This window comes from Heterodontus francisci, chromosome 10, assembly GCF_036365525.1.
Source record: "Heterodontus francisci isolate sHetFra1 chromosome 10, sHetFra1.hap1, whole genome shotgun sequence".
In the NCBI taxonomy this organism is placed as follows: Eukaryota; Metazoa; Chordata; class Chondrichthyes; order Heterodontiformes; family Heterodontidae; genus Heterodontus; species Heterodontus francisci.
Genome location: NC_090380.1, coordinates 94,093,839 through 94,110,327, shown reverse-complemented (window position 1 = coordinate 94,110,327; position 16,489 = coordinate 94,093,839). Strand labels below are relative to the sequence as shown.

At 43.0% G+C, this 16,489-nt stretch overlaps 1 protein-coding gene across 5 annotated transcripts in view; it reads right to left on the bottom strand.

The window, feature by feature from the left end:
- The window catches only part of eva1c (eva-1 homolog C (C. elegans)), a 169,548-nt gene that overhangs the window by 25,585 nt on the left and 127,474 nt on the right, over positions 1–16,489 (bottom strand). For 4 of the 5 annotated variants that reach the window (XM_068041065.1, XM_068041069.1, XM_068041064.1 and 1 more), the window contains one exon: positions 3,668–3,811. The exons of the other annotated variant lie outside the window; for it this stretch is intronic. In XM_068041065.1, the coding sequence (XP_067897166.1) occupies positions 3,668–3,811 (144 nt within the window). The remainder of the gene's footprint in view (positions 1–3,667; positions 3,812–16,489) is intronic. 5 annotated transcript variants of the gene reach the window in all.

Here is a 16,489-nt window from a genome sequence, read left to right as displayed (position 1 = left end):
AAATTTTGGCCGGTGGGCTGTTATTGGAGAGACGTAAAGTGCTTAACATGTTTACAATGTATCTGCACCTCTTTTCCCCAGTAACTTTGAAATATAATTACAGAGAGAAGTGTTCAGTTTTACAAGGAGTAACATTTTGCTTTTAGCATTAAAAAGCACAGAAAGATGAACGAGTACTGAAAAACGTGAACACTATTAGTGAAGTGGTAAAATTAGTAGATGAGTTATTATATCTGAGAAGCTGTACTCCGAAAGAGATAAAGAAATGCACTGTTCCAGCTGTAAGCACTTTTAAAAGAATTTGGAAAATGTTCTGATGGAAATTTTTAAAATTAGAATTCTACATAAAGGATTTTACAAGCACGCTATGAGTCCTGACACTGGTGAATGGCAGGACCGCAGCAGCAATTTTATTGGTGGCACCAATTAAGAGGCTACTGTTGGGACCACCATCTAATTAAAGAAGCTGCCTGCCTCTCCAAGCTGCTGACCCTATCAAAGGGCCTGGAGCTCTGCAGCCTGAGCAGTGCCACCGACAGTGATGACTGCTGCTGAGGCTACAAGGAGAAGGAGAGGGTGCCTCCAACTTGAGGCACCATAGAAGAACTGGTAGTGATTTATTGATGTGCCGGGGCCAGGCAAACAGGCTCTGGTGATATGAGGGGTGAACCCTCCTGCAGCAGTGCCAGATCCATGGGGGAGGCCACTGCTGGTGGGGTGGGGGGGCTCCTCTTTGAGCCATCGAGCCTCTGGAAAGGAAGCTCACCCCCTCAGGAAGCCACTGGGAGACCGCCTCAATGCAGTTGGTGGACTCCTCATGAAGTGGGGTCCATTTTGACGTTGGTAACATGCCGACAGCCTTATAAAAGGGCCGTTAATAGGCCAAATAATTGGCTTAATTGGCCACCCACGTCCAGTCAGTGGGCAGCCAAGCTGCTGGCATTCCCATCTCTGGGAATATCCCCTGGCAGCAGGAACATGTCAGGCTTCCCTCCCGATGCCTTTTGCCACCATTTTACCACCCCACCTGCCTCCCAGCCTGTCTCCAATGGGCTGGTAAAATCTTGGCTAATATTCCTGTTATTTTGTTCCAAGTTACCACTGGATTACCTGTTTGCTGAATATATAATAAAAACAAATAAAAGCTAGTGCAAACTCAGCAATATGTAACAAACAAAATGATATAACAAATACAATGGGTGAATTCCCTTACTGTTTTCAGCACAATTTACAGCATTGAAGTGATGTGGGAAATTACTTTAACGAGGTAAGAGTGTTTATTTAGTTCACTGTCCACAAAGAGAGGAGAAATCACATGATACATTTTAGCAACTAGTTCATGGAGTATGTTACAATTGCTTGGTCATGCTATCATCTAGATATTGCGCAGAAAAAGGATTGTACTGTACTTGAGATCAGCTTATGGGAATGACCAATGACACTGAATCTGAACATAAAAACCCAAAAATGTGACAGTGCTTATTTGTAGAGTTGATCTCAAACTGGTGTTGCCATATATGACTTTATACTATAAATATTGCCCCTGACAGTATCTTCCTCCCAAGATTGAAGATTATTTATATATAGCCTTTATATACTAACTGAATTGGTCTGATCAATTTGTAAAAGCTATTTAAAAATAATGCTTTAACTAAAAGCTTATTTAAGATCTATGAGAGTTATGGATAAACTTTCCTGTGTTGACAAAGTTAGTATTTAATTTTCTATTTGTTCCATAGAAACAGTAAGAGCAGGACAATTAGTTATAACTCATAACTTTTCATATGTCAACCAATAACATGTTTCTGCTGTTAACATTTGGACCTCAAAAAACATCAATAGATACACAGCTGTAGCCAGTTTTCACCACAATATGGATTCTAATGTTTTTATACAATACAATTGGTAATTACGTACGAAAATTATCCCAAATTTAATTCCACACATTACGGACACTGTGACTGTCATATTCAACCTTTTACAGGAGTGATCATACCTACTGTTACCTGTATCCAATGAAAATATGTTTTTTCCTACACAATGATTTATAGAAAGTTTGAAAAATATACATTTATTCTTTGTGTCACTACTGAGTCAAATATTGGAAAATATTGATATTTGGCACTAAGATAACCCTGTGCTTATAATAATAAGCCTGCACTGCTGAAAATCTACTTTTTCTTAAATTTGTATCCATTTTCTGGGGAAAAAAACTGAATACTTCTACCGACAATTTATAATTTGTCATTAGCGGACAAATTGTTGAAACTGCATGTTAACCATAGAGTATCACTTTTGTCAATAGGAACCATTGTCTTTATACGTATATTAGATACACTAAACAAATGATTCCTTGAAATTAACAGTCATATTGTACAGTACATACTTACTAGTATCATACATGTAAATATATAGCTACAAAACGGAACAAAAGTGTCTCTTGCTGAAAAATACAGATGATGAAATTGAGGACTGACTGGTATAAAGCCACAACCTGCCACTCAAAGCCTTTGAATTGATATTTTTCTAAATTTCACATTAACATGGGCAATCAACTGAAGAGAACATTGGTGTAAGGGTATTTGCATGCAATATGCATGTCGCACGTACTTACGATTTAGGACCTAGGATCTAGGTTCACCTGAACAGTGAAATGGGTAGACAACAAGCTGTAACTGGAGGCTTCAGCTTCCCATGTGATTTATATTTCACTACCAACCCGTTTTTAGGTGCAAACAGGGAGGGAGAGACATGCCAATCACCCGCCTATGTACTATCTCTGAACTGCAAATAGGGAGCCTATTCTCATTCTGATACACAACAGTGTTATTCCCCATTTCCCCTGTGAGTTTATCTTTCATTTGAACCACACTGTATAATCAGTTTGTATCTAGTATCTATAATCTCTTATTTATCTCTGTACAGAGAAGAATGCATCATGGTTCTGTAGCAAAGGTATTCTTGTCTCTCAGTTCATACTGATGATAACGCAAACTGAGCTTGAAAGAAAGCATTAACAAGCAGATATGGACAACTCTTTATTCTATGGAAAAGATAATGAATGCTTCTGTGATTCACCCTATGTGCCCAGTGAGATCCTGCATCAAAAATACTATAATTTCTTTATCAGTCATCACATACAGGTAACATGACATCAAAGCTATCACTGCTGGCTAAGATCAGGAATTCAGTAAGGTGGGAAATTGTGGGCCTCAGCCTGTGATCTACTATTCTGCGGCACACTGAATTGGAAGAAGAAAACATTCTGAAACAGGTTGCATTTAACAGTTAAAAAAAAATTAAAGTGGAGTTTGGTTCCTTCAATTTTGATTAAGTGATTGAGAGGGGATGGGGGTGCAGTCACTGAGTGGGGGTTGCACTTTCTCCCCCTTGAAACAATGTGACTGGATGCACATACATCTGCCAAGACTTCTGATACCACCTATGTTAGTTAATAGGAATAGGTCATTAAGATAGTTTTTTTTAAAAATCAGCAATAGTTTCAGAAGAAGATGTATTTGTTGATGGGCTGGAGTGTATTGGGATTAGATGGGTTTCCGTTTTGATGGTTCTGAAAAGGGCTCTGGTATACTATGAAAGGAAAAATAAGAAAACTCTCCCGAAAAGAAGTTCAAACCATTTCTCTCTGAAAATAAATATTTCTTACCACATACATAGATGACACTGAGATACTTCTGCATTCCAGGAAAACAAGGGTCTCCAAAATAGTGGCTGCTGGCAATAATTTTACAGTTTTGTTTACCATAACAACTTGTAGATACAATTTCCAGGGCAGTGTGTGATAAACATTCTGCAATACAGGGAAAAAGATACAAATTAACAAACACACTAACCACTCAGATATGGGAGTGTACTAGAGTAGCAAACTAGAGGTTATGATTTTAAATCACACCATGCAAGCAATACATTTGGCACCTTATGGGGTAGTACTAGGAAAAACCATTGAAAAGACAGAACTGGTTTATTAACATCCATTAGAGAAGGGAATATGGCATTCCAACTTAATCTGGCCTATACTTGACTTGTCCACACTACACAGTTGACTCTTAAAGCTGTTTAAAATGGTCACTCAATTGCATAACTAGCAATGGGCAATGGAAGCAGTCTTGCCAACGCCACCCCTACCGATATTTCCAAGACTTTTGTTCTTACAGAGTACTGCTCTTTCAGGTTCGAAAAAATATTCTACATTTTTTAAATTGTCTTTCAAGATGGCTTTTTAGAGTCTCACTTTTTCCCTTGCCCTAACCACCACTGATACTTGACCCAAGATCAGGAACTCTCCGGGCTATTATCTCTGAAGTATTATGGGTCTGAACTCCCACACCCCCATAGTGGGGCATGGCCTCTGGAAACAACAATGCACTACATTAATAGACTACCTCCATAAAAGAAAATGTTTGCAATATTTGGTGTGTTCAGTATTAAATTTTAACAATTTTCCATTTTCATTACATATAGAATATTTAAAAAATCATGCACTGTAAAGTAAGAGAATAATTCACTATTTAAAATGCATGATTATGGTTAATTGCTTTATTAGGACTTCTGACAAACTATAGTCCAACAAACCCCTGTCATAAATTCTAATAAAAATGATTGAACTTGTATCATCCTTTATTGTCACCCAATATGTAAATTCTAGAGTCGTGGAATTAATCAAGGCCTGAAACCTGACGTGGGGATCACGATGCGGAATTAACATGTGCTCATTGCTTCCCACTGTAATGAGAAGCTTTTCATGTTGTCTGATGCAACATAAATTGCAAAACTGTGAGAGGCTAGCACGAGTTAAAGCTAACCTGCATTACTTAAAGCCAGCCTGCACTTCTTAAGGGGAAGGTGTATTCTGGCTGGAGCAGATTCTGGAAGTTGTTCACAAAATGACCCAGGAAAGACACAAGAATAGCACAACATGGCAGAGAATAGGATCCAAGATTTTCTGATGCTGCACTGGAAAATTTGGTGCAAGAAATGGAGAGGAGGAGAGGTGTCATCTACCCACAGTGAGCCAGGAGGTCCTTCAGAAAAACTTTGCAAAGGCAGTGTGACCAAATAGCCATGATGGTCAATGCCAGAACTCCAGCCTCGAGGACCTGGATGCAGCGCTGCAAAAAGTTCACATGAGTGCTCAAGATCGGAGAATGTACCTTCAAGTGTCAAAACCCACCAAATGCACAAATGCACAGTGGCGCAGTGGTTAGCACCGCAGCCTCACAGCTCCAGCGACCCGGGTTCAATTCTGGGTACTGCCTGTGTGGAGTTTGCAAGTTCTCCCTGTGTCTGCGTGGGTTTCCTCCGGGTGCTCCGGTTTCCTCCCACATGCCAAAGACTTGCTGGTTGATAAGGTTAATTGGCCATTATAAATTGCCCCTAGTATAGGTAGGTGGTAGGGAAATATAGGGACAGGTGGGGATGTGGTAGGAATATGGAATTAGTGTAGGATTAATATAAATGGGTGGTTGATGGTCGGCACAGACTCGGTGGGCCGAAGGGCCTGTTTCAGTGCTGTATCTCTAAACTAAACTAAACTAAACTAAACATCTCCATCACGTAACTACCAACAATCACTATAAACTATGACTCATTCATAACATTCATAACTTCACCTTGTTCTGAGACACTTGGCACTGCAGCAAGCTTCAAACCCACATCACGCAGCTTGCACACATTGCCAGCTATTCAACTATGACAGGAACATCAACCAAACAGATTGCAGCAGACTCACTGATACACCTCCTACTCTCCTGCAAGCTAGGGTGGCAAATAACCAGAGGCAGCAACACCTAATTGGTGGGGGACAGGCAAGGTTGCCTATCCTTGTCCTTTTGGAGAAGACAGTGGTTGCTATCATCGGAGTGGCCATGACTGAGACCAAGGCCAGTGGTGGGGCTGAAGCGTCAAAAATGAGGGTATTCTCCATCTTGCTCCCACTCTGACCTTTCTGTCCTTGGCCTGCTAGCTCAACGCAAGCGCGAGGCATAGCAACTCATCTTTCGACTGGGCGCTTTACAGCCTTTTGTATAGAACACTGGTTCGGCCTTAACTGGAGTACTGTGTCCAGTTCTGGGTGCCACACTTTAGGAAAGATGTGAAGGCATTAGAGAGAGTGTAGAAAAGATTCACGAGAATGGTTCCAGGGATGGAGAACTTCAGTTAAGTGGATAGACTGGAGAAGTTGGGACTGTTTTCCTTGAAGAAGAGAAGGCTGAGAGGAGATTTGATAGAGGTATTCAAAATCATGAGGGGTTGAGACAGAGAGGAAGAAACTGTTCCCATTTGTGGAAGGATCAAGAACAAGAGAGCACAGATTTAAGGTAATTGGCAAAAGAAGCAATGGAAACATGAGGAAAAACTTTTCACGCAGTGAGTGGTTAGGATCTGGAATGCACTGCCTGAAAGTGCGGTGGAGGCAGATTCAATCGAGGCATTCAAGAGGGAATTGGATTGTTATCTGCAAAGGAAGAATATGCAGGGCTACAGGGAGAAGGAAAAGGAGTGGCACTAGGTAAATTGCTCCTTCAGTGCAGATAAACATGGCCTCCTGTTCTGTAACAATTCTGTGATTTTGTGACTCTGTGACAATGATGCAGTGTCTGATGGCCGATGTCTCAGCTTCCATTGGATGGCTTCTGCTTGTGCTGCAATGTCTGAATTCTGTATTTGGAGCTCAGACTGCTCTCGTGCAAGCTCAGCATGCTGTCACCATAGCTGTGGATACCCATGTTCAAAGGAAGGGTATCACAGCAGTCCAGTAAACTGTCCTCCAGCACATTACTAGGACTGCTGAGGCACTACCCCGGGAGGAATGGCAGTGGTACTGTGCAGCACAATTGTGCTGTCCTCTCTCGGGATGATAACATCCGTCCTCCCACCACTGCCACTCAGCCAGATGTTGCCCGTCAACCAGCCAGCTCACAAAGCTGTTGCCCATGCTGCGATGGTGCAGTCCAAAGCCAGGCCTTCAAGGCCTGCAGCTACTCACTGGCATCCTACAAGGCCATCTGCAACCTTCCTCACTGAAAGTCAGCAGTCTTCCACCAGCCATGCTGTAGCCACTTGGGTGGCACTGCATAGGAGCACTAGGACAGGGAAGAATACCCGCAAGGCAGGCACTAAAGGAATGCATAAGGGTGATTAGTTGACATTTGTGTGTAATATGACATTGGATTTATAAATTTGGGGGGGCTTTATCTTTGCATTGTAGTCATGCAGATGCTGTGATGGTCAGTAACAGAGTGAAGGTAAGGTGTGGGACTGTTGGTGAATGGAGTTGCTTTTACTAGCATTGCCATCGGATAAGTTGATCATGGACAACCCAGTCAGGAAAGGGCAGTTTTGGTTGCCTCCTCCCTTCCTTTTCCTCCTCCTCCTCATCCCCGGCTGGGCCACCATACAACTGGTGGCAAGGGCTATATCCTTAAGATAGTAAGGTTGTGCAGCATGCAGCAGATCATCATAAATCTTGACAAACACTCTGCCTAGGTAATGCTTGGCTCCTCCAGAGTGATACAGGCAGCAGACATGTTGTTTAAGAACCACAATGTCTGCTCTATCACATTTTGTGTCACAGCATGACTTCCCTTATATGCATATAAATAAAATCAAAATACTGCAGATGCTGAAAATCTGAAATAAAAACAAGAAATGCTGGAAATACTCAGCAGGTCTGGCAGCATCTGTGGAGGGAGAAGCAGAAATTAACGTTTCAGGTCAGTACCCTTAACACCCTCTCTGCACTAACGCTTTGTCTTTCAGCACACCATTAACATACTGTCTGCCTTTGCTCCATGACCTTCTGGTTAGTTATTCTCTGTGACCTTCTGTCCTATCAACACCTTGCCTTTTGTGATCTATTGCCGCACCCCCGCTTTATTTGCATTAAAACCTATTACATTTCTAACATTTGGGCGGCACAGTGGCGCAGTGGTTAGCACTGCAGCCTCACAGCTCCAGGGACCCGGGTTCGATTCTGGGTACTGCCTGTGTGGAGTTTGCAAGTTCTCCTTGTGTTTGCGTGGGTTTTCTCCGGGTGCTCCGGTTTCCTCCCACAAGCCAAAAGACTTGCAGGTTGGTAGGTAAATTGGCCATTATAAATTGTCACTAGTATAGGTAGGTGGAAGGGAAATATAGGGACAGGTGGGGATGTTTGGTAGGAATGTAGGATTAGTATAAATGGGTGGTTGATGGTCGGCACAGACTCGGTGGGCCGAAGGGCCTGTTTCAGTGCTGTATCTAATCTAAAGGAATCTAAATTTGCCCATTCTGATGAAGGGTCAATGACCTGAAATGTTAACTTTGCTTCTCTCTCCACAGATGCTGCCAGACCTGCTTAGTATTTCCAGCATTTCTTATTTTTATTTCCCTATATGCACGCTGCCTGTGAGTGCTTGGGTTGTGCACCAGAGTCATGAGCCATGTCATCACAGGAAAGCCTTCGTCACCCAGCAGCCACCCTCTGGTTTGTCGTGGTGGCTCAAATGCAGATGACACAGCAGACTGCAGCAGAATAAAGGCTTTGTTACTGCTTCCAGGAGACCGGACATTGACCTGCATGAAACTCTGTGTAGTGTCTGAAATCAGCTAGACGCTGAAGGAGTGGAATCCATTTTGTTTGTGGTACATGTCAGAATTGACATACAGCTCCTGCTAAGTGATATGCGTGCAGTCAATGGCACTCTGCACCATGGAAAAGACTGTAATGCTCACTTCACTTGCTTCTCTCTGGCAATGAAATGTATTCAGCTTTCTTAGGAATGTAAGAAGGAATAGGAACATAGGAATATAGGATCAGGAGTAGGCCATTCAGCCCGTCGAGCCTGCTCTGCTATTCAGTTAGATCATGGCTGATCATCTACCTCAGTGCCACTTTCCCACGCTATCCCATATCCCTTGATGTCATTAGTATCCAAATATCTATCGATTTCTATAGGAAAATAGGATTACTCGGGATGCAGAAAAACAGGGCAGAATCTTATAAGACCCCTGGAGCCACGGCTGGAGCGGGACTGGGAGGGAAATCCAAAAAGTTGCCGTCGGGTCAGTGGGCGTGCATTCCCGCTTACAAGCAGTCATGCCAACGGAGGGTGAGCAACGGAAGCGGCTACACACCCAGCAGTGGCAGGTAACCAATTTACTGGCCACTTAGGGCCAGATTGGGGACGTTGCCAGGTTCTTACCGATGGTAACAAAGCCTGGCAGGTCCCTGGAGGTACCTTCTGGCAGCAGGCAGGGTGCCAGCGAGGCCTCCTTTATTTATCCCCCGCAGAGGCCTACTTTAGGTCAGGAGAAAGAACCCGACCCGAACCCGACCGAAATACAGCGGACCAAAGCCCAACTCGGCCCGAGTCTGTCCCGAACCCATCACCACTCGACCCGACCCGACCCAACCATCCCTTTACTTACCTTCCTGACACCGAATCACAGTGATGTCAGTCGCTCACTGCGCGGACTCAGTTTCGTCCCGGACTCCCAGCTCAGCTAAGTTTTTTTAATTCCAATACTTACCAGCAGAGCACTTACCCTGTGTGTCTGGCCCGACTCGACCCGACTCGACCTGGACTCAGCTCGACCCGACCCAAGCCTGAAAGCCAGCCCCGGAAGATGGACCCGTCCTGACCTGACCCGAACCCGACACATGTCGTCAGGTCCAGTCGGGTTCGGGTCGGGTAGCAGGCCTCTACCCCACCCCCCCACCACCCTTGCTGGAGATGCTTCTGCCACAGGGCAACAGTTGAGGTCACAGGCCATCTAAGATGATGACCTAGCAGCTTTGGCCATAAATAATTTTAACAATTTCACACATCTTCTGAGGGTGCTTTCATCTTGAGGCGTCCTCATGTTTTCCTGCCTGCCGCAGCAACAGTGGAGCTGCTGGCAGGACATCGCTGTCGTCCCTTGCATTGGGCCAGCTGGGTGCCTATTCCGCCCACAGTCCTTGATTGGACAGCGCTCCCGGAGGCGGCCTCTTAATTGGCCGTCTCCAGTAAGATCATGCAGGCAGGGGGCCAAGGCATCACCAGTAGGATTGGGACCCCTTTTGGTCCCCGCCTCGGAAAATCTTCAAAGGCGGTAAAATTCCGCCCTCAGTGTGCTCCCTTATATAGCAGTGGACGGCAAACTGGGAGATGTTGCAAAGAGTGCCTACTCCAGCCTGGAAGGAGCCAGATGCTCAGGGCCACAGTCACCTTCACAGCCACTGGCAATGCCATTCATGGCCTGATCTGGGGCAGCAGTTATGGTTGCAGCAGTAGCAGATTTCAGTGAGGGTATCCTGATTGAATTGGAGACGTCTGACATATTGTTCCTCATTGAGGCTCAGGTAGGGGAATTGCTCCCTGAAAGCCCTTCTCCCCCCACTCCCCTCCTTCCTCGTCCATAAGGTTATCCTGCTCTGTGTTTCCTCTGCTCAATCTCCTTGTCTTGCTGTAGTCCAAGGGGAATGCATACTGCTGCACCCATGTCTCGGGGCATGTAGCTTGTGAACAATCCTTGAAGTCAGGACAAACTTCTACAGCATGCGTCACACCACTTTCTGTAGACTTCAGCAACTTTAAACAATTCTGGAAACCACCAAACACTTCTACAATCACAGCAAGAGCCAGCAGAAATCAATTACATGCTGATTGATGTCACGATCTGCCTACTCTACATACTGAGCTAATGCTCACTGCGCACACGCCAATGCCCTCAGCAAAATGGCGTCTGAGGCGGCTGGCACCAGAAGTGCACATGGGCACTGCGGGTGCCATTTTGGAGGCAAAACGGCACTCGTGGAACTGAAAAAACAGCCGAATTTTGCAACACCAACCTTTTCCTCCTTTGTATATTTAAAAAAATATAGAGTTTCTCACTATTCCTTAAAGCAATTCCTTTGCCAAATGATGGATCTCACCACATTATGTGCTATTCTCCAACCCAGAGTAGGGGATGGAAGACTTGCTCTGAGGTACCTGTCTACTGGCAGAATGTTGCCAATCAATCAACATTCCAATTCTCCTGTCCTATCCTGACCTGTTGGGGAACACAGGGTTTTGTGAGAGAGAAGAACTGAAGGAAATCAGTATTAGTAGAGAAATGGTGTTGGGGAAATTGATGGGATTGAAGGCCAATAAATCCCCAGGGCCTGATGGTCTGCATCCCAGAGTACTTAAGGAAGTGGCCCTAGAAATAGTGGATGCATTGTTGATCATCTTCCAAGATTCTATAGACTCTGGAACAGTTCCTACAGATTGGAGGGTAGCTAATGTAACCCCACTATTTAAAAAAGGAGGCAGAGAGAAAACAGGGAATTATAGCAGTCAGCTTGATGTTGGTAGCAGGGAAAAGTCTAGAGTACATTATCAAAGATTTTATAGCAGAGCAGTTGGAGAACAGTGGTAGAATCGGACAGAGTCAGCATGGATTTACAAAAGGGAAATCATGCTTGACAAATCTAATAGAATTCTTCGAGCATGTAGCTAGTAGAGTTGATGAGGGGGAGCCAGTAGATGTGGTTTTTTTGGACTTTCAGAAGGCTTTCGACAAAGTCCCACATAAGAGATTAGCATGTAAAATTAAAGCGCATGGGATTGGGGGTAGTGTATTGTGATGGATAGAAAATTGGTTGGCAGACAGGAAACAAAGAGTAGGAAGAAATGGGTCTTTTTCCGAATGGTAGGCAGTGACTAATGGGGTACTGCAGGGATTGGTGCTAGCACCCCAGCTATTCACAATATATATTAATGATTTAGATGAAGGAACTAAATGTAATATCTCCACATTTGCAGATGACACAAAACAGGGTGAGTTGTGAGGAGGATGCAGAGAGGCTTCAAGGTGATTTGGACAAGTTGAGTGAATGGGCAAATGCATGGCAGATGCAGTATAATGTGGATAAATGTGAGGTTATCCACTTTGGTAGCAAAAACAGGAAGGCAGATTATTATTTGAATGGCTATAAACTGAGAGAGCGGAATATGCAGAGAGACCTGGGTGTTCTCGTACACCAGTCGCTGAAGGTAAGCATGCAGGTCCAACAGGTGGTAAAAAAGGCAAATGGTATGTTGGCCTTCATAGCAAGAGGATTCGAGTACAGGAGCAGGGATGTCTTGCTGCAATTATACAGGGCCTTGGTGAGGCCACACCTGGAATATTGTGTGCAGTTTTGGTCTCCTTATCTGAAGAAGGATGCTCTTGCTATAGAGGGACTGCAGTGAAGGTTTACCAGACTGATTCCTGGGATGGTGGGACTGATGAATGAAGAGAGATTGAGTTGGTTAGAATTATATTCGTGGCTGTTCAGAAGAGTGAGGGGGGACCTCATAGAAACCTATAAAATTCTAACAGGACTTGACAGGGTAGCTGCAGGAACGATGTTTCCAATGGTGGGGGAGTCCAGAACCAGGGTCATAGTCTAAGGATATGGGTAAATGATTCAGGATTGAGATGAGGGGAAATTTCTTCACACAGAGAATGGTGAGCCTGTGGAATTCGCTATCACAGAAAAGAGTTGAGGCCAAAACATTGTATGTTTTCAAGAAGGAGTTAAATATCGCTCTTGGGTTTAAAGGGATCAAAGGGTATGGGGCGAAAGCGGGAACTGGTTACTGAGTTGGATGATCAGCCATGATTATAATGAATGGCAGAGCAGGCTCAAAGGGCCGAATGGCCTACTCCTGCTCCTATTTTCTATGTTTGTATGTTTCTCTGCTTTGTAACTGACCAAATGTAAAACACAACACATGGGAATTATATCACCTCCTCACATCATTTCATAATACAAGCTTTCTGTTTTATTACTGGGCAGTTATGTTGCAGATTTCAGTTCAACATAAGCGGTGTGAAACTACTTCAGGCAGGGCGTGTCACATTGCTTCAGCTTTGCATCAGCTGCAGTATCACTGCAACCATTGTAACGCATTTTTATAAAAAGTTATGATGATAAAAAAAAGCTGACTGTCCTATTAACATTTTGGTAACATTAAAAAATTGACTATTATTTGGATGCCAGTAACTAAGTTTTGTTAAGCATACATTATCAATGCGCTACTATGTATCAGCAGAAAATGAGATGGATCTCGCAGAATAACTCAGTTCTTTCCAGCCTCTAGGTTGCTGCCCAAGTTTAATGTTTTAGGTTATTATAAGCAATGGATGCTCTTTGAAAAACAGCTTGAATTTATTATGAGTACATTATCTCCCTGCTGTATTTGTTAGCAAGATGACAAGCATAGCTTTATTACGTTCGGCATTTTGAAATCTAAAATCAGCACAACAGCCAATCCAACTGTCATTTTGTTTACAATATATAATGCTGGCATCTTTACAATCACAATATTTTCCACTCTTCTGAATGCTAGACTGAATCTGTATTCCAGATTATACTTGACCCTGAAATCCATTGTCCGGAAACAGCAGCAAACAAATTAGAGATCTTTTTCTGCCTCAAGGCACATCAGATTTTCCATCACTTTGTTAATTAAAAGCTGCCATTTCCTCAGGAATTCATCAAAAATCTATCAGATTTGGCTTCTAACCAAAGTCAAGCTTTTCATGTTATCATTTTGACATTGGCAGTAATACTTCAATACCACGTCAGCTGTTGTAATGATCCTGAATTCCTCATCTGGAGTTACTGAACCCACATCTGGATTACCATTTTGATCAAACCTAAATTTCAAAGGAAACATCTTTATTCATGAGCAGTCTAGAAAAAATTGCCGACTATCCAGAATTCTCTTGAATTATCCTGGAATCCTGCGCAATATCTGGGCCTGCCTTTGCTGCTTACACTGAAAGCCATCCGTTTTCACAACTAGGTAGTTCCGTGGCTTGTTCATAAAACCTGAGTGGCATCTTTAAATTGCTCTTATGTATGATGCACACACATTACATAGTGATAAATTGTGAAAAATATTTGTATCTCACTAATGCTGCTGCGCATAAATCTGAGTAATAACTGCAGCAGTCTCAGCTCATTTCAGCTCAACACAAGCAATATGAGACTACCTCCAGTAGGGAGTCTCACACGTCCTTCTGCTTTACATCAGCTGCATCATAACAGCAATCAATGCAAAGCATACTTTTTAAAACTTCAAAATAATAAAAAAAAAATGATTGGTCTATTTGCTTTTTGGCAGCATTGAAAATTTGATTATCATTTGGATACTGGCTGCTAGACTTTTTCTAAGCCCAATCCTGATGTAAATCGTATCCAACACACCTCAGTGAGTGAATAAGATGTTACCACTTTCATTACGTTGCCAGTAGCTTGCTGATTCTTGCTGTGGAGGGAGTTGTGCATGAGCCTCACAAACTGAACTTAGTAAATTGAATCAGATTCTTCTGCATATTTATGAAGTTCAACATTAATTTTAAAATTGCAAAATCTGAAATATTATTCAAAGTGTATTTAAGCTCTATAATCAAACCCTCAGCTATTAAATGGAACAGTTATTTGAATCTGTAAGCAATACTTATAAGAGGCATCGTTGAAGAATTTTCTCCACGTAGGATTGCACCTGTACAGATTTCAGTAATGTAAGCAAGAATAAACGCTGTCCAGCGTCATTCTTGATCTGGGTAGATGTCTAGTGGTGACCTACGATGATTTACTTCCCTGATTGGCTTTGGAAAAATAGCTCAGGGCTGAACATCTGCAGCTTTTAGTGCACTCCCACTGTAACTCTAGTGGGAATGTGCTGGGACGACTGCATAATTGGCTGAGACTTAGATATAGCAGCTCTGATCTATCTTTTCATAGGAATTTTCTGGATGTCCTGATGAAGGTGGAGAGTCCTCCTACCCCAAACAGGTCCACAGACACAGGAGAAGTGGGTCCAGGGATTCCCTACATCACAGCAAATCAGCATTTCATCGCGACAGGGCTAGCCAAAGTACAGAAGTGGGCCTCACCTCCAGGGCCACACCTGGACCCTAGAAAACATTTTATAAAATTTAAATCCAATGCTTGACAAAGAAGGCCACTGAGGGAAGACTTGTCCACAGCCCTGAAACTGCTGTCACGCTCATGAAAGGGACAGTTATAAACTAAAGTGAACTTGAGCAATTATGAACTGTAAGAATGAATTAAACTCCAAAAAATTGACACATTTTGCTGCAAACTAGTAAGAGGAGAGGTGACCTCTCCTGTACTGCAAATATAAATCATGACTGTTGGAGACCAAACTCATCATCACATCTGGACTAGTTCTGGGGAAGACACATCAAAATGTTAAACAGGCCATTCAATGCTAAATGGTTCCTAGCTTCATGAATTGAGTTGACAAAGACCTTCACAGACAAGGTAATTCTGGATGCAAAACCAAGATAATAGGTGGGAAATAACACCACTTTATCAAGATAAGCCACATTCCAACACACATTCAAAGACATCGAATAGAAACACCAGGGGAGAGCCTCAATGGTCACCTGACTGAAATCCAGCCTAATAAGGATTTTCTTAAAAAAGATTTCTCTGAGAGAGAGGGAGAGAAAGAGGGAGAGCGCCAGACAGCAAGGAAGCTGATGCATCCATTTCAGTCAAGAATAAGACCCTTCCTGTACATCTTTAAACCACCGAGGCAAAGACTCCCCATCTGAGAAATATTAAGAAGATTGCCCACCGACTTTGATTGAGTCTTAAGCAAAGAAATCTGCAATACTTCAGTGAACCAAGACAAGGTACATCTGGCCTGCAACATTGTTAAAAGTTCCTCTCAGAAAACCAAGAAGGTTTCAAAGAGAACTCTTTTTACAACAATTGGACTTAAGTGCATGCTATCCTCTAATCTTTAGCTTTTCTTGTGCGTGTGGCTGGGTGAGTGGGTGAGGTCGCGAACATTTTCAATTATTGTTTAATAAATTGTTACTTTTCTTTTTAAATCTACAAGAAACCCTGTTGTTTGTCTGTTTATTTGACCCGTAAAATATCCGGGGACTAAAACACTATATATTTTTAAAAAACCATCTGCGGTCAGTTGAGAGGTGAAAAGTGGAAGACACCCATATCATTTCCCACCTGTCTGTAACACCATTAAGTTGTGCTGACCTTCCATGCTCCAAATACGCATCTCAGTGATGTGGGTTCTTTACATTGGGATGTAAAACAAGAGACCCCGCAAACGTTTGGTTGGCTCAATAGCAGAGGGAGTCAGGGAAATGGATTTCCCCCATGACAGAATGTTCCCATCTCAACTACCCCAGCCCCTCCTGCAACCAGCATGTATTTCTGGCCCGTCATTTGGATTTTTGTACTGGTGGGATAAATAATACTGTACACTTGTTAAGTGGGAAAATTATTAGTTTGAACATATAGCTAACCAAAATATCTACACAGTTATTAAATTTCAGGAGGTTTGGGAAGCAGTGATATGATGCTGTATGGCATTGATGTCAGATTTGAAATAGTAGCACATGAGTTTGTGACCCTGATACTCCATGTGGTAAATTGGCTACCTCATGTGCCATATGGAGGAGAAGTATCTCC